The sequence below is a fragment of the Ailuropoda melanoleuca genome, chromosome 13 (assembly GCF_002007445.2).
Source record: "Ailuropoda melanoleuca isolate Jingjing chromosome 13, ASM200744v2, whole genome shotgun sequence".
Lineage (NCBI taxonomy): Eukaryota > Metazoa > Chordata > Mammalia > Carnivora > Ursidae > Ailuropoda > Ailuropoda melanoleuca.
The window spans coordinates 73333615-73350833 of NC_048230.1; the positions used below are offsets into that span (position 1 = coordinate 73333615).

General features: G+C 53.8%; 1 protein-coding gene across 1 annotated transcript; it reads right to left on the reverse strand.

The window, feature by feature from the left end:
• Positions 1-868: 868 nt before the first annotated feature.
• On the reverse strand, positions 869-13910 carry PDYN (prodynorphin). Its single transcript, XM_002918806.4, is given in 6 exon segments — positions 869-2476; positions 2478-2884; positions 4236-4383; positions 6069-6130; positions 12933-12989; positions 13888-13910. Coding segments are annotated over 6 exon segments (876 nt in total). The 5' UTR covers positions 13906-13910; the 3' UTR covers positions 869-2292.
• Between the last annotated feature and the right edge of the window lie 3309 nt (positions 13911-17219).

Consider the following 17219-nt stretch of genomic DNA (forward strand, 5'->3'; position numbering starts at 1 on the left):
TTACATGGAAAAAATGCAAAGTCAGATTTCTGTGGTCTCTTAAAGATCAAATCTGGCTACTCTGTGCCCATTTTTCCCATGACATACACTCTCCAGTTTGCCCCAGTTCCCACCCAGCTACTTTCACGCACTCGGGGAAGGGGCGTGAACATCTATAATTTGGTGGGCTGGCATTTATTTTCTCCTACTGGGAACCATGTTCCAATTGTCCTAAAAAGAATCCCCTCTTCCACTCCTAGTCCAACTACTTTGAGTTGTGTTGAATCGATCCCTGGCTGCCCATGTGGTTTAGTCCTGACCATCAGAGACTGACCTAGCTGGCCCTGTGTTTTCTATGAAGTCACTCAGAAAGCCGGTGGCCAAATAGGACCCGTGTGGTCTGGAGCCACTGAGACTCTTACACACCAGCCCTACGTAAAGACATCTCCTTGTTGCCATTTAATAAAGCATGTCACTGTAGTGAAAGACATTATGCCACCCACCTTCTAGAGAGTTCTTCACCTTTGTCTAGGAACGTTTGTCCCTCTTGCCTTAGTAATCCACCATGGGAGACAGTCCCTGGGAGTCGGGGGGAGGGTCTTTCTTTTACAGAAGAGGAAACTAAGGGTCAGAGAGGTCAAATAACTCACCCAACATCACACAGATCTCAAATTTAGGGTGATGGTTTTCTCAAGTTTGTGCCCTTTCTGTTACCCTACACTTAGTGTTCTGGCATGAATGTGTGTGTGTGTGTGTGTGTGTGTGTGTGTGTGTGTATTTTTCATTCCCTAGCACTCTTTTCGGCAAACGGTCTTTCCACGCTCTGGGGACTGAGGCGCACATATACACACCCCGAGTCATCACCATCTTTCTTTTATTTATTGCACTGGAGTAGGAAATAACACAGGCCTGTTAAGGAATAAGCAAATTCTGGGTTAATTGCATAAGTGGGATTTTTTAAAAAGCACATGACGTAACCCGACAACAATCCATACATTTCAGAACATCATGAGGGACCTGGGAGACGTGCAGGAAGAGGTAAGCTCAGCAGCATTGTATACAAATTAACTGAGCTCAAGACCCTTTTCTCTCTTATCCAGCCCACCCTCCTGGACCCACAAACCAAACCATAGTGCCTAGGGGTGCGCGAGCGAGAGCAACAGAGAGAGAGAAGACTTTGATTGAATCCAAGGCATTGGGAGGTCTCTGCCTCTGATTCTGGGTTATTTGAATCAAGGGAATTCATTTGGCCTCAAGCACTTAATCACTTCATGCCTCTTTCTGGTTTTATTCTGAGAAATCAAGAGGAAAGAATCATCACAGGGGTTGAAGAAGGACTGTTTGTCTTTCTAGCTGTTGCTTCTGGAATGCCTTACCCAATGCCCAATGCATATGTTTGGCCAGATGGCTAAGACTCTTGGCGGCCAATTCAGCTGCTCAAGAACATGGTTGTGCTTAACCTCATCGACTTGACTCATCTTCAGTTCATCCTGGGGTAGGAGTGGGATGCCGATCTGTTTAATTAGTTTAATGAGGGCTGAGGGAACTGGTCCGCATTTTGAGTTTGCTGCACAGAGCAAATTGGTTTGTCTTGCTCCCTTCTTCATCATTTCAGTATTCAGAGGGAGAACTGCTCTCATCACCATTTTGGAAGGGGTTTTCAAGCCCTTTGTCTCCTGACACGTTGGGTGCTATCCAAGGTACCAAAACGAACTAGAGTCCAGGAACTCGGGTCCTCTAGAGGTGTGTTTCTAAATGATGAGAACAGAGAACACAACTGAACACATGCCCACTGGAGGACTGAACTCTCTAGTGTGGGGCTTTCTGCTCCAATAAAATTTACTGTTTGAGCGTTTTACCTAAAGCATGGTCTCCGAAGTGGGGAGCACAAGAAGGTCCTTTAAGGTTTGGGATAAAGTTAAGATTTCTATTGGTTTCTTTATCTTGTTTTGCTATTTATCTAGAAGGATGAAGAACAAGTCAGTCTGGACTCTTGGAACTGGAGAATCACATTAATGGGGGGGGGGATTAGGGGTTAATAGCGAAAGCTGCTGTTGGCAGTAGTTTCAATGTTCTAGAGTTGGAACCAAGCACTGAGCCTCCTGAAGAGGGGAGTCTCCATCCTTCCTCCTCACTGACCCCAGACAAACACTGCACCCCAGGCAGAAAAGGGGCAGGCCGGGTTTGGATGTTTTGCAGACAAGGCTGAACTGAGCATGGGGACAGGGGATATAAGGTAGGATGAACGAGGGCACTCCAATCTGGAAGGGTGTCAGGGGGAGCTCCTGACTCAACTCCACAATGGGGAGGGGTTTACCCATCAAGAAGCTCTCCGGAGTAGGCATTGGGGTCTTCCTGAGACCGAGTTACCACCTTGAACTGGCGTCGGAGAAAACCTCCATAGCGTTTCTGGTTGTCCCATTTGAGCTTGGGACGGATGCGCCTCAGGAAGCCCCCATAGCGTTTGTACAGGTCCTCGTGGCCCACCCCCTCCCCCCAAGAAGCCCCCATAGCGTTTGACCTGCTCTTTGCCGTCCTCCTCATTGGAATCCAATGCCCCGGCCTCCATGGCATCATCGTTCAGCTGTGTGTCCCCCATCAGCTCAGACTCCTCTCCCTCCCCCAACCTGCCAGAGAGACCCCTGAGCTTCTCCACCAGGCTCCTGCTCAGGGCATTCTCCTCTGCTGGGGTGCTGAGGAGAAATCTGTTTTTCTCGAGCTCCTTCAGGAAGGGCCCAGAGCGCTTGGCCAGCTCCCTATAGGGCCCCTCCAAAGCGGCCTTGGTCTCCAAGTCTTCTTTGCCATTGAGCCCGAAGGTGAAGGGGGTGAAAAAAGACAGAAGGCCTTGGCATCTCTCCCACTCCTCAGCCGGCAGCAGAGCGGACTGGCATTCCAGGGAACAAATCTGCAAAACCCCAAAAGAGACCAGAGTGGTAACATCACCCCCGTCGAACTGCCAAGCCCCATGCACTCTCAGGCCCCAGAGAGTCCCTTGTCCAATGGCAGAAAATCAAAAGTCGCTGCTGTGACTAAACCCCAGGCTTCCCACTTTGATGCTCCCAGGGGTGCATGAAGGTAGGGGACTGGGCGCCTGCGTGCAAGACGCGGAAAATGACGTGGAGAGGTGGAACGGCTTTCCCGGGGAAACGTGGCCATGGAAGGCAATGGCAGCCTCCCAGGTAAGATCTTCCCAGAGCGCTCTGTGCGCTCACTTGTCCTCCGCAGCTCCTGACTCCAGACGGAGTACTTGGTTCTCCCCTTCCGGGTGTGAAGGATGTTCGTGCCACATTATAGAGAGACACGGAAGCCATGCAGGATGGTGGAGAGAACACATGTGAAGGGTCTGAGGGCTCATCAAACCCGGGGGACAAAAGTATCTCCTTCACAGGAGTGCTGGGGGAACTATAACGTGATCAAGACGGCGGTCATGAGGAGGACAGTGACAACACTGGACAGCTCTGGAACTTGGACCCGGGCAGGCTCATGCCACAGCCCTCGTGCCTAATCACTGTGCGCCCTGCGATTGTGTGCGGGGAGCAGCCCCCACGCTGCGTGCCTCTCGATGAAAAGCCCCTAGAACCGCGTGTTCAGTACTTCGCGTTGTTATCTCATACACTCACGCCCATTTTGCAGATGTGGAAACTGAAGAGGGAGAGGTTCCAGGGTCTCGGAGGGAGAAAGTGGCAGAACCAAAGCCTGCACTCTGTCTGCCACACTCTTGGAACCTTCACTCTCACCTGTCTGCTGTCAAGGGAGAGACACGTGGGGGAGTTTGATTCGAAGCAAAGCCAACAAGGCCAGGCCAAGAAACGCTAAGACCCAGGAGAAGGGTCAACCCTCGGATCCTGTCAACCAGACCCTGGCATTTAGTAGTGGTAGAAAGATTTCCTTCCATGGGAATGGCTAGACTGGGAGGCGCCCAGCAGCCTGGTGGGAAGAGGCGCTGGAAAGTCACCATAAGGCTGCCCACCCCCAAAGCCAGCGGGGCCTCCTTAATGACCCTCCTTGCTGCCAGGCGTCAGGCTCCCTGGAAACCTGAGTGTCCATCCCAGACAGGAGCGAGCCAGCGGTGGTGAGGTCTGAGGTGGGGAGGGAGGTGGGAAACTGCAGCCCTGGCTGCCCAGGCTGAGCCCAGGGCAGGATGTCCCTGGCACAGGGAGGACGAGTCTACCAGACAGACACCCAGCTGCCCAAACTCCATGCACAGATGGCCCTTTCTGCATAGAAGCCCAGGGCCTGGGCCTCCTGAAGCCTACCAGAGGGTTGACGGGCTTGGGCCCATCCTGGCTCTTCACAGCACACAAGGAGCACTGGGATAGGCAGTCCGCTGTGGCCGCGGGGAGCACAAGGAGGCAGGCGGCCAGCACGAGACCCCGCCACGCCATGCCGTCTCCGCTCTTCCTGCTGGGGAGGGAGAAAGAGAAGAGAATGAATCTGTGTCAGTGTCCTGAGCCATCTCACCAAGCCCTGCAGACGACACTGCCAGGCCGATATTCTCATTCCCATCTCACAGTCAGGAAAATAGAGGCCCCAGGAGACGCAGTGGGTGCCCAAAGCCAGTGGTCAAGGAAGGGAATTAATGTGCTGAGCACCTGTGACATGCCAGCAGCTTTCCCCCGTGTTCACAGTCATCTGCACAACAGCCCCGGAGGCAGGCTGTGCCATTTTCATCAGACAGATGGGGAAGTCGAGGCTCAGAGAGAGGGAGTGATTGCCAGCACAGCTAGGCAGTGGACAAGCCAGGACTGGGTCTGTCAGCTGTCAAAACCCACTTTGCCCATCTCCCCAAGGCTGAAGACACTCGGCATCTGCTCTCTTGGATTCTCTGAGACCCCATCACCTGCCTTTGGCTCTCACTTCTCGGCTTGTCTGCAGGCCAGTCCTTCCTGCCTTGTAAGTTCTCTGGAATTTGTCTTTCTCACCCCAGCATTCTACTTTCCATGGCCATCATTCCACCTTCTCCCGGCTGGCCTCCCTGCCTCCAGTTCCTTCTCGGATCCGTCCCACCCCCCCTAAAATACCCTGCTCAGCATGACAATTCTGCGGTCGGATCTGTTAGGCTGGGTCAGGCCTGGCCCTTTTACTAAATGACAGCAACACCCTCTATCTCATCTGTACACCCTAACACTTGGTCCCAACCATATCCAGCTACTTGCAATTCCCCTAATAAAAGTAACAGGCCCTGTCCCATCTCTGGGCCTTTGCATATGCTGTACCCTCTGCTGGAAAACCCTTCCTCTCCTCTTCTGTTACCTGCTAATTTAGGCCCCACCTTAGATACCACTTCCTCCAGGCGGCTTTCCCTGATCTCCGAGGCTGGATAGGACGCTCCTCCTTTGTTTTCACCCTGAAACTTGTGCCTCCTCCAAGAAAATATTCACTCTTTGGTAAAGAGCTGAGTCTTCAGGCTTTAGCTCCATGAAGGCAGGAGCTCTGTCTTGTTTCGTCTCTCTCTGTGCTCCTCAAAGCTGCCAAGCTTGCTCCTACCCCAGGATCTTTGCACTTTCCACCCTCCCCCTCCCCCCGCAGGACTCTCAACCCAGAGCTTCACATGGCTTGCTCCTTCTTATAATTAGATCAAGTCAATGTCAAATCACCAGGGAGGCTTCCGCTGCCCCCTGTATTTAACAATACTTCCTGGTGCCTCTCCCGTCACCCTGCTTTGTTGGTACTAGGGCGCTCACCATATGTTGCTCTCAATCCGCCCACCAACTGTGGGGGGTGGCTATCATCATCCGCACTTTATAGATGAGAAAACCGGTGCTCAGAGAGGCTTGGCAGATCTCCTGAGGTCACACAGCGATTGAAGCAGGGAACCTGGGCCTCTCTTGAGGTGGGGCAAGCTCTGCTCCCCGAAGCAGGGAGGCTCAGAGAAGAACACCCAGGAAAGTGGACGTGGGTGCATCCCCCCACTCTTGCCCGCCCTGGACATTCTCTCATGCTCTACCAGCCGCTGAGCGGGGCTTTGGGGTCCAGGAGAGTGAGCTGTGCCTCTTACGTGCAGATACAAAGCAGGCAGCTCGTGTTTTCTCCTTTATCAGGGATGGCGATGGCGGGGCTGGCCCCTTAGGAAATGAGCAGCGATTTACCTGCGGGGGAAGGCGAGCCCACGCCACACAGCTCCCGGCCGGAGGCTTCCCACGCAGCCCGGCTGCCAAGGTAGGAGGCCTGATTTGAGATCCTTTTTGTCCCAGGCAAAAATAGAGTCAGCAGCCTTTCCTTTCATCACTATCTTTATATTTAATAATAATCCTAGCTGATCAGATTGTTGTTAAGTACTCGTGACATTCTGAGCGATTCTCATGAATGAACTCCTTTCCACTCATCGTGACTCTCTGGGGTGGGTACTATTTTCATGCCCACTTTACAGATGGGGAAACTGAGTTAAGACACCTGCCAAGATTCTAGAGAAAGCGGCAAAGCTGGGATTTGCATTCCGGGGATGTGGCTCGAGCTCACCTTCTTAACCACAGGGTACTGGCCAGGCTCCCCCAGTCCACCCCCTACCCCCACCGCCAGCCTCCAACTTCTCCCTCCAGGGCCCCACGCAGCCTCCAGTCTTGCCAGTCTGCCTGCACCCCTGCCTTGCCCACTGGCTCACCACTGCCCTTGAGGGGAACCCTGCCCCTTAGCCAGTTGCTCATGGGCTTTCCCACCAAGCGGAGCTGACGCTGACTAGTGCCCACTGCGTGCCGGGCTGTGCTGAGACCCACCTGCGTCTTAACCCAGCTGCCTCCTAACAACCCCGCCAAACTGGGACTAATATCCTTTCCATTCTATAGGTGGGGAAATGGAAGCACAGAGCTATGTCAGCTGTCTAAGGGATCCCAGCAAATGCACAGCACCCAGACTGGCTGTGAGCTTTGTCTGATGTGGGCCTGACCACGCCATCTGCAATTCCAAAATGAATGTCACATGGGCCCTGTCTTCCAAGCTTCATCCAAGGGGCTCCCTCTGCCTACACCTTTCTCACCCCACCCATCCACTCCCAGCTCCCTCTGACCTGGATAACTCTGATTTGTTCTTCAAAACTCAGCCTCAGTTGCTTCCTCCAGGAAGTCTCCCTGAATTAGGCCCCTCCTCTGAGCTCCCACAGTCACCTATGCTGGCTCTATCACGTAACTGCCTCTTGTTTTCTGAGTTCCCTGTCGGGGCGGCGGGAGGGGGGTGGTGTGTGGGGAGGAGACTTCATCTCTGCAAGTGAAAGTCACTAAGGTGAGGCTGTGTGGTGCATGTGAGGATGACAAGGAGGCCAGGGTGGACAAGGGGGCATGAGGCAGGAAACTGGGGTAGAAAAGCAGAGACCTGAGTTGTGGACAGGTTGTGTGGGCCCCTGTAGGCCAAGGTGAGGAGTCTGCATTTCGCTCTAATGCTATGGGAAGACAGGCCGTCTGAGGACTGATGAATGAACAGATGAGTGAATGGTGTGCCCAGCGCAGCACACAGGGCTCCAGTGCAAACAAGAGCTCCACCCATGTTTGTTGAGTGAATCCACAGGCCACCCCTGGACATCTGGGAAGCCTAGTTTGAATTTTTCTGGATCACAGCTCCGTGCCCCCAGAGAAACCTCATGGGGTCTGCAGTTGTCTAAAACCAACACTGCTAAAGGAAATTCAGCGACTGTTATGGAAACCAGGGAGCCAGGGGAGGAGAGGGAAGAGGGAGTAAAGAAGAGGGCAGACAGGAAGGGGAAGGGAGCTGACAGAGGAATGAGGGGGGTGGGGAAAGGCAGAAGAAGGAACCAGGTCACATGCTGAATATTAGGGGCTTATTCTGAGGATTTGATTTTTTTCCCTGACTTGCTCAAGGTGTGCTCAGAGCTGTGGTTCCTTGACCCTGGGAAAGGCCAAGTCCCTGTCTTCCAGCAAAGCCCCTCTCACCCCCCCCCCACTCCCCCACGCCCCACTGTCATAGCCCTGGCTCCCTGGGTCTCAGTGGGTTTCCCAGGAAGAACTGGGGAGGGACGTTTATGGCATGGGGAGCAAGCAGAGGGCTGCCCAGAGAGGGTCAGGGCAGTGATGAGGGTCAGGAAGGGTCAGGCAGGGCTGAGGCCTCTGGCTTCCTCCTCCCCAGCCCGCTGCTCACTCCCTGCACAAGACTAACATCCAGAGGCTGCAGACCAGCTGGCCGCCTGCAGGACAAACTCAGCAAACAGGCACTAGGTGTTTTGACTTGCACAAGGACTTTTTAAAAATTCTTTTGCCACCATTTTTTTAAATTGGGACATTTTTACATGGCAAAATCTTAATTTCCAACTTATCTTTAAAAATCAGAAGTTCTGGAGATGTCGGGCTCGCCTTGCAATGTGGCCACAGTCGCCCAAGGGACACACGCAGCCTGGTCAGCACTGTCCCCACCCAGTGGTTTCCCTCATGTCTGCTGCTGAGCATCTGATGGACAGTTGACTCTGTGGTCCCTGCATTGCCTCCTCCGACAGCTTGGAGAAGCAGCATGGGGTCAGAAAGGAGAGGGGCAACTGCAGTTCCTTCCTGACCCAGAAGCAGGATCACCAAATGGTTACTTACGCAGATTCAAATCCCGACCCACCCCTTAGCCCCAGTCTGGGAAAACGACTTAACTTTGCTGAGTCTCCGTTTCCTTGGCCACATAGTGGGGCTAGTAATTTCGCGTCAGGGGGTGGGTGTAGGAATTCAGTAAGAGATCATGCACAGAGCACCTGGCCGAGTTCCTGGCACATAGTAGCTGCTCTAAGTAGAGGCGTATGAAGGCTCCGTTCAACTTAGGCTATAGGAGACGCGAAAAGAAGAAGGCAAAAAGGAGTGATAACAAAGGCCTGGAACACAGTTGAAACTCCAAAGAACAAGTTGTTGAATGAATGAACAGCCACATTTGGAGGGCCTACTGTGTGCCAGCTGGGGCTGCGTGCTCCATATGCTTGGTCACATCAGTCCAATAACAGCCACCACAGCTCAAGAGCCTACTAGATGCCAGCCTACTCAGTGCGTTCCCACTTTACACACACGATTCTAATCCTCACCACAACCTGGGGCGAGTGTCTCTATACCCTATGTACAGAGAAGACTGAGGCTGGGGGAGGAGAAGCTTGCCCAAGTTCGCTTGGCTTGTAAATGGGAGATGGGCTTCTGAGCAGATCTCCCTGGGTTAAAAGTGACTCTAATAAAGACACATCAGCCCTGAGAGTTTTCCCAAGCAATTCTATTTCCTCCCTATTGTAGGATAAACAAATTACTGGGCCATGCCAGATGGGTCCTTTCACCTTTGCTCAGGGGATTTGCTTGAAGCCGTACATCAGAGATGGCCCTGCCTGCTTATCAACTCTGATCCAGAAAGACCTGAGAAGAACCGGCACTTGGATGCTCACGGGGTGAGAGGTGGAAACAAGCCTATATGGGGGGTGGAGGGCCAGCGTCAGTGTGCAGACCCCAGTGGAGAGTGAGCACAGCCCCTGGGGAAGGAGGGGCCCCCTTCACAGACTGGGTGGGCCAGGGGACCTCCCCACAGCCCTCCCAAAGAAAATCCCTCTTTACTCGCAGGTCTCTGAAGGATTTCTCGGCCACTAGCTCGTGGGGTTTGTGACAGCACAGGGAGGGAAGCAGGGGCTGGTGGGGCGGAGGGGTGATTCTCCCCCACCAGGCAAGGAAATTTTGGACCCTCCAGCCTCCATGATCGCGTGATCCAATTCCTTCGACTCCATCTCGTTCTCTCTATGAACACACCCTATTGTTTGCGTTTCTCTGGAGAACCCCAAGAACGTGTCCAACCCCCAGCCCATCTGCTCGGAGTGTTGAGACAGGGACTGGAAGCCCAGATGTCCCAAAATAGAGACTAGCTGGTCTTTCACAGCCTGAGGGTGCTGACCCCCTGCTTTCATTAATCTTATCACCATTTTTCTAATTCTGATCATTCTCATTGTTTTGAAGCTGACTTCTTTGGGAAAAAACAGAGGGGAATCGCGCCCCTCCCCAAGCCTCGGCTTCTCACTTCTCGTCTGGAAGGGGCTGCGTCACCCCCTGCCCTGTGCCAGGGCTGCCCCAGCGACAGGGCTGGCACGCAGCAGTCCCCTCTCCTACCCAGGCCCCAGCGTTCCTTGAGAGGGAAGGAACTGCCTGCTCGCCCTCTCCTCTCCTCTCGGTGATATTTCTATATTGTAGTCAGAGGGCTCAGAGGAGCAGCAAGCATTAAAAAGCCAGCATGGAATAATAATGGCTTGATTTAACATTGCAATTATCTCTCCCAGCACTTTATCGCATATGATTATCCCTATTTGATAGAAGAGGAAATGGGAAAAGGTAGGAATGAAGTCACTTGTTTAAGGTCACATCATGAGTCAGGAGGGAAGTGGAGACACAGCCGGGGCCTCCCACACCCAGGCGGTGACTCGCACTGAGGAGATGGCGTTTCAATGACCCTCCAACAACCCACTTCAGGGCGGCCAAGGGGCACTAGGCTGTTGCTCCGGGCCAGGCCCGTGGCCTCCCGTGGCCTCCCGTGGCAGGTGCCACTGTTACAGGCTCAGGTGGGAAGGGTGAGGACCAAGTGACCGAGCGCCCCAGGGTCCCCAGGGCTTGCCCAGCCGAGCTGGGGTTCTCTGAGTCCGTAGCATCGCTGCTTAAGGCACAGCTACGGGGCCAAACCCGCTTTCACCTCCCTTATTGCATGTTCGCTCTCAGCAGACTCCAGGAGGCTGGCACGATGAGCCCCATTTCCCAGATGGGGAAAGAGAGTCCCAGAGAGGCGAGGTCACCAGGTCGAGGCCGAGAGGCAAGGACATAGCAGAAGCAGCTTGAAAGTCAGTCTGCAGCTCCAGCCAGAAAGCGTCCCTGAGGTGTGGGGTCACGTGAAATGTCCAGCGGACCCTCCCACCAAACCCTCACCTTCCTGAAGATGAGACCGTTTCTGGAGTTCTACCCCACCCGAGAACATGTGAAGTTCACCCTTGCGGGTCTCCAGGGGCCGGCAAAGGGCGACCCGGAAAAGTGGAGGGCAGTGTTCCTGTGAGGCCTTTAGGGTCGTTAACAAAGAATAATTATCCCCTGGGGGGAAAGGGGGGCCCGGGTCTCGGATCTCAGATGAAAAGTGAACCCACTGTGTAGTCTGGCAAGAATCAAAGCACAGAACGTGGGATGGGGGCCCACGGCCAGGGCCAACCCTCGCTCCTGGGCCATTTACTGTTCGAGGACCAGAGTGAAACAGGGCCCGGTACTCTGTGGTCATGGGATGGGGGGTTATTAATTTTGTTTTTGAAAGAATGATTTTTAAAAGCAGGAGTCACATGAAACCCCCGTCCTTTGTTACTTGATACAATTAAAGGATGGGGAGAAAGGCAAAGGAGGATGGGCAGGGAGAGACGGGATAGAGATGCAGCAAGAGAGGCAGAGACAGAGAGAGGCGCACGCACAAAAAAGAGTGGCAGAGACTCTTGTGCACAAAGAGATAAAGACACCAGAGAAGCAGAGAGATGACCGAGAACAGAGCAGGAGAGATGACGGGACCAGAGGGGGAAGGTACAGGAGGAGCAGAGCAGGGGTGGGGGGGGTGGGAAGGAGGAGGGGAGGGAACAGAACCAGACCAGGAAAGCAGGGCAGGAAGTGGACCTACTGTGTCATCACAAACACCAATTCCTCCACCTGCCAGTGGACCAGCGAGCCGACCACATAATAACTGCTCACTAAACCCTTCTCAGCTTAAACTGAACTGTCCAGGAACAGGTCAAAGAGCCAAATGACGGTGGACAAATATGGTGAACGAGCCTGGAGCCTCCCACTTCAGCCAGGGGGACAGCTCGATGGCCTCAGAGAGAAGCCTCCGAAGCCCATGGCTTGCCTCATGGATCTGGGCCATTTACTTTCCTGCCAGGAGCATCAATCTGGATCTGGGTGGCAGGGATTAATGAGGCCCCACATCAAAGGACCCAGGACCCCTCTCCATCTCCAGGGCCTGATCCTGGGCTGAGTGTCTCCAGAAATATTTACTGCCCGCCACAATGGCCAGCCCTGTCTCAGCGAAATCGGTTTAGCCCTTTGTCAGACGCAGTGAGATTAACCAACATTTATGGGCTGAAAGGAGCGAAAACGGTGAGAGAAATCAGCTAGCTGACTGCGCTTTCTCAGACACGTGTTGAAATCAAGCCACCAACTATTGATCCCGCTTAGAGATGGGAGACATCTAATAAATACAACAACTGCGCAAGAATGGCCCGCGAGGTAGGCAATGGGAGGGGGGCTAGGGAGGGTCGATCTGGAAGAGACTTCATGATCCCGAGGCAACAGATGAAGAAATGGTCTTCTGTTGGTGGGGAGAGGATGGGATGGGGAGGGGAAAGGAGGGCCAGCCCCGCAAACTGAAATACTAGACGTATTTCCCGGACACAGGGCGCGGTTCAATGGTGCGGGGTGATGAAAGGTCTTACACCAGACTGAGGGGGAAGAGGTCCAACTCTGCCACCTTGGACAGTGAGAACTTGAGCAGTCACTCGAGCATGTATTGAGTACCTACTGAATGCCAGGCATATTACAGTATCCCATGGGAGTCTCACCATATCCTTCGGAGGTGGATACTATTATCCGTACTGTGTGGGTAAGGAAACGAACACTCGCCTACTGTCCCCAAATCACACAGCAAACGAGTGGTGAGACCCGGGATTTGAACCCGGATCTGGGTATTGTGAGACACGCATTGAGACAATATGTGGACCATTCCTGGCTCCCAGGAGTTATCTCAAGACCCTAACCCCTTTCCATTTGCTTGATGGTGATCGCAAATTTCTCAAAGAGCCCCCAAGCCAGTCCCTTTGCCTGCTCTGCTAAAACAACCTGGGTTCCTCAGGAAGCAAGGCGACATCCCACTCCCAGCTGCCAGCAGAGACGCAAGACTCGCCTGCCACCCATCACACGTCTACCTCTTCTGGGGCAAAGCAGTGGGCTTGAGATCCCGTCAGCAAACGCAAACCTCCCCCAGGCAGCGCAGCTCACCCTTGGGCTGCTGCAACAGCTCCCCCACGCAGATCTCAAAGCCTGGAGATAAATGACCTGCAAAAATAGAACAAAAGGCAAGGTAGAGTGGGATTGAGGGGAGGAAGAAAGGGGAAAAGAGAGGGAGATGTGGCGGTGGGAGGGGGAGGCCGGGGGTTGACATTCTGAAACATTTGCCATGGATCTTGACTGGAACGCCTGTCAAATTAGAAAGACTTGTATATTTTACCAACCCTTGGAAGAAAGATGGTAATGAAGACTTTCAGTCTGTGGGAAGGGAATTGAGATCAGATCCAATAACCTGAAGTGCTTGTTCCCCCTGGGAAGGTTGGAGGCTTAATTAAGGAATGTTTGTAAAGCTTGAAGAGATTCTCGAGAAAAGATACCCGGAAAAAGTACGAGGTCACATATTCAACCTTCGTGTCATCACCAGGCTTTTTTCTTTTTCCCCTTCTTTTCTTTTCTTTTCTCTGAGGCTCATCAGCTTTTTTGCTAGAGTCAAACTTTGGGATTCTATAATACTTTCTTTGAATGAGGATATCTTTACCAGTGAGCAAATGGCTTTCCCATCTGAGCTGCTTCTTCCCTGCCCAACTTGGCTATAATTTACATGAAAGCAACAAGTCCTTTCAAAGTAAAATTGACAAGAAAAAGCCTGCTAAGCCTGAGTCTCCTGGCATGCTGTCACTCTCTTTCCCTATTCCCTCCCAACAAAATAGCCCCAAACTTCATTTCTGTGTAAATTATGTCAAAGGAAACCACTCAAGCCAGCACCCTGTCAGCAATTAAACACGATTCAAAAAAGAATGAAAAGGGTGAACTTGGTTGTACATTGATGTACATGATACCCGGTAAATGCCAGAGCCCCGAATCTCATTAACGTCCCCCAGACCTTGTTCTCTAAGTCCGGTGAGAATCACTGACCTTTAAAACCACCCTGAGTGGCTCAACTCACCTCTTCCACCCAGCGCATCCCGTCCTCACGTGGGAAACATGTGTGCTGATGGCTGGGGGAGAAGATAAAACCAAGGGGTGGTCCTCTTGGGGGAGAAGAACCCACCTGTTTAAGCCGGGGCTGTGCGGAGGGGGGTTCCGAAGAACCGTCCGTCTCACACAGACGGATCTGGCGTTCGTAAACTAGCCTCATAACTGTAACTATATCTGTCAGATTATCACACCCAGACCTGAAATCCCCCAGCCCGAGCTCCTACCACCCCCAGGTCCAGAGGACCAGAAAAAAACCAAATATAATCAAAAGAGAGATTCCCGTGCCCCTCCGGATATTACCTGTGTTCTTCTTTGTCCCTGGGCAGCTTCTGGCCGAGCAGGTCGGAGGGTGGTGGCAGGTGGCTGGGTCAGGACTCAGGGGTCTCCCTGACTCTGGCTCGGAAGGAGGTGCCAAAGAGGCAGCTGTGAGCACCACCAAAGCCCCTTAGAATGGCAGTTCTGGTGCCTCGCCCCCCCTTTTATGGACTAGAGCCTCCCCCTGTCGCTCAGCCCTTGCTGAGCACAGGCTGCTGGGAGCCAATGGGGAAGTAGCTCAGAGCAGTCAGAGGAGCAGACCCCCGGGCCCTTCAACCCCAACTCCCTGGGCCCCACACAATAGGCTTCTCTTCGTGACGGGGGATGTGGAGGAGGAAGGCAGCCGTGCAGGGAGGGGGCTGGATCCTGGGTGTAGTGCCGTTTGTCACTTGAAATCCGGCCACTTCAGTCTTTGATGCGTTTCCAGGAGAGTGTCACAGGAAAAAAAGAGAGAGAGAGAGAGAGAGGTAGGGAAGGACAGAGACAGAAAGAGTTGGAGAAAGAGAGACCCAGAAAGAGACAGGCAGACAGAGAGATACTGAGACAGATGGAGACACAGAGAGAGATAGAGTCAGACAGATCTGGAGAGAGACAGGGGATCAGACAGATATGGAGACAGATGGGGGCACAGAGAGAGAAGCAGCAAAGCAGGAGATACAGAGAATCGGAAAGAGAAAGAGACCCTGTCAGAGAGACAGGGCGTGATTCAGACGAGAAAGTGTTGGAAAAACGGAGAGACGCAGAGTGCCAGAGATGGGGCCACCCAGAAAGACTGGGGGGGATGGAGGGAGAGTCAGAGGGACAGAGAGAAGGAAACCAGGAAAGAGGACAGGCTCTGAACCTACAGGGATCTAGAGACAGCAGAAGAGGCAGAGGGAAGCGACAAGAAGGGGAGGGCAGCCGGAGCCAGAGCCTTCGCCTCGCCGGGTGCCGTGTGCCGTGGGGGCTCCGTGTGCGGCTGCTCATGCGTGTGCTGGAATGTTTCTGTGTGCACACTTGCCTGCACCCACTGTCGACTCTGGTACATGCCTGGGCTGGTGCCAGGCTCAACCAGCCCTGGCAGGAGCTCAGCCCTTCCCCGGCAGCCAGGAGCTGAGTTTACTTTTCTCTGGTGGCAACACAAAATGAATATCATGAAATCCCCCTCAAAATACAGGCTCCGATGTGCCTTTGCCTGCACTCCGGGTGGGGGCATCCCTCCCTCCTGCGAGCCCTCGGCCCGTGCCAGCAGCAGCTTGAAGGCTGCACTCTCATGGCTACGAATACCTTCCAGAACATGGGTGGGGGGGTGGTCTCTGAGTTTGGAAGAGAACATGCTTCTCCCCTCAGTCAACAGCAGACACGCAGTTTGCGGGGGGAGGCACGACTGTTTCATAGGCTGGCAGGGGCTGCCCTTTCCCTGGGCACCATGCTGTGCCAGGCGCTCAGCCAAAGCTGTCGGGTTGAATCCTCACCACCTGGCCAGGTAGTGACTATTATCCCCATCTTGCAGGTGAGGGAAAAGAGGTTTCAGAGCTGAGAAACATCCCCAAAGACAAACAGCAAGTTAAGTCGTCAAGCTAGCTAGGAACAGACGCAGGCTTGTCTGACCCCAGAGTCCCCCACTCACTCCCTCAGCCCTCTTGGGTGCAAAGCCCCCAGTCTGCCAGCGCTGAGGGGTGGGGGCTCAGGGCTGCCCTCTCTGGGACTGTCTCCCGCCCCCCCGCCCCCACGGTCCAAGGTAGGACAGGGCTGCAGCTCAGAATATTGGAGATGTGGGTTAGCTTCCCAGCTCTGCCAGCTCACCAGTGGAGAGACCTTAGACAAGTTTCCAACTTCAGCTTTAGTTTGCTCATCTATAAAATGGGGATAACAGTCTCCAGCTCATCGGGCTCTTGTAGGGGGTGAAACAGAGGGTGTGGGCAGCATTGCTTAACGCAGCCAACACTTAATGAGTGCTCCATCACCATCTGTCCTTGTGATTAATCCCATCGTTCCCACTCTGACGCACCAGCCTTCTCCGTTCTCCGGGTGCTGTCCTCTCCCTGCACCTGATTCATCACAATGAAGAAGATGGAAGGAACCTACTATGTTCTACACACTTCCGCATGTTGCTCTCTATCGTCACAGCCAGCAGACGTGTGGCATGGATGCCCCAGCCCACAGGGAAGGAGGAGGAGTTGAGCCCAGTCCCTTGGGCGCCAGAGCTCAGCTCCTGCACACTCCCCTCCAGCCTGGAGATGACGTCTACCTCCTCCCTTTCAGAGAGGACTCTTCAGGATCCGAATTTGCCTTTCTGCTCCTCCTTGTTCGTGTTCTCGGGCAGCCCGTGGGGTCTGAGAGGCAGGTGCGAGGACTTCAGATACCAGTGTGGAAGCCCCTGTCCCCAGTGTCCGATGGCCACGGTCCAGCCTCAGTGAGGGCTTGGCCACACGTCGGGCTGGCTTCCCGCTAGGGGACTCAGAGGACTTGGGTGGAGTCGGCGCACTGCCACCCCGGGAATCTGGGAGCCTGGAGCTGCAGCTGCTTCTTCCTCCCCAAGGCCAACTCCACCCCCAGTATCCCTCCAGCCTCCTGATTCTTTCCCGCCTGCTCAGCCTCCCCCCCCACCTCCATAAGCTCTTGGTAATAACCTGGGAATAGACAAAGGGTCTAAGAGATGGGGTACAACAGCTCTCATTCCTGGGAGTCAGCAAGCGCCCAAATAGAGGAGTAGGGGCCTCTCTCAGCCATCGTTGGTCATAAAGAGGAGTAAGGACAGCCAGGGCAGAGACGCTGCAGATAATCCCGCTTTATGCCATCGGGATGTGGCATCCCTCACCCCTGGTGCCTTTCGGGAGCTGCAAGAACAAGTGGTTTACTCATCTGCTTTTCCTTTCCTTCCATGGCGTCCTTTAAGCGCATGCGCAGGACAAGGCCGAGAACAGCTTTCTCCCACCGTCCTAGAGAAGCTGTGGTAAAGCTCACCCCTCCCCCCGGCTCAGCGATGCTTGGGGTCACGTCCCG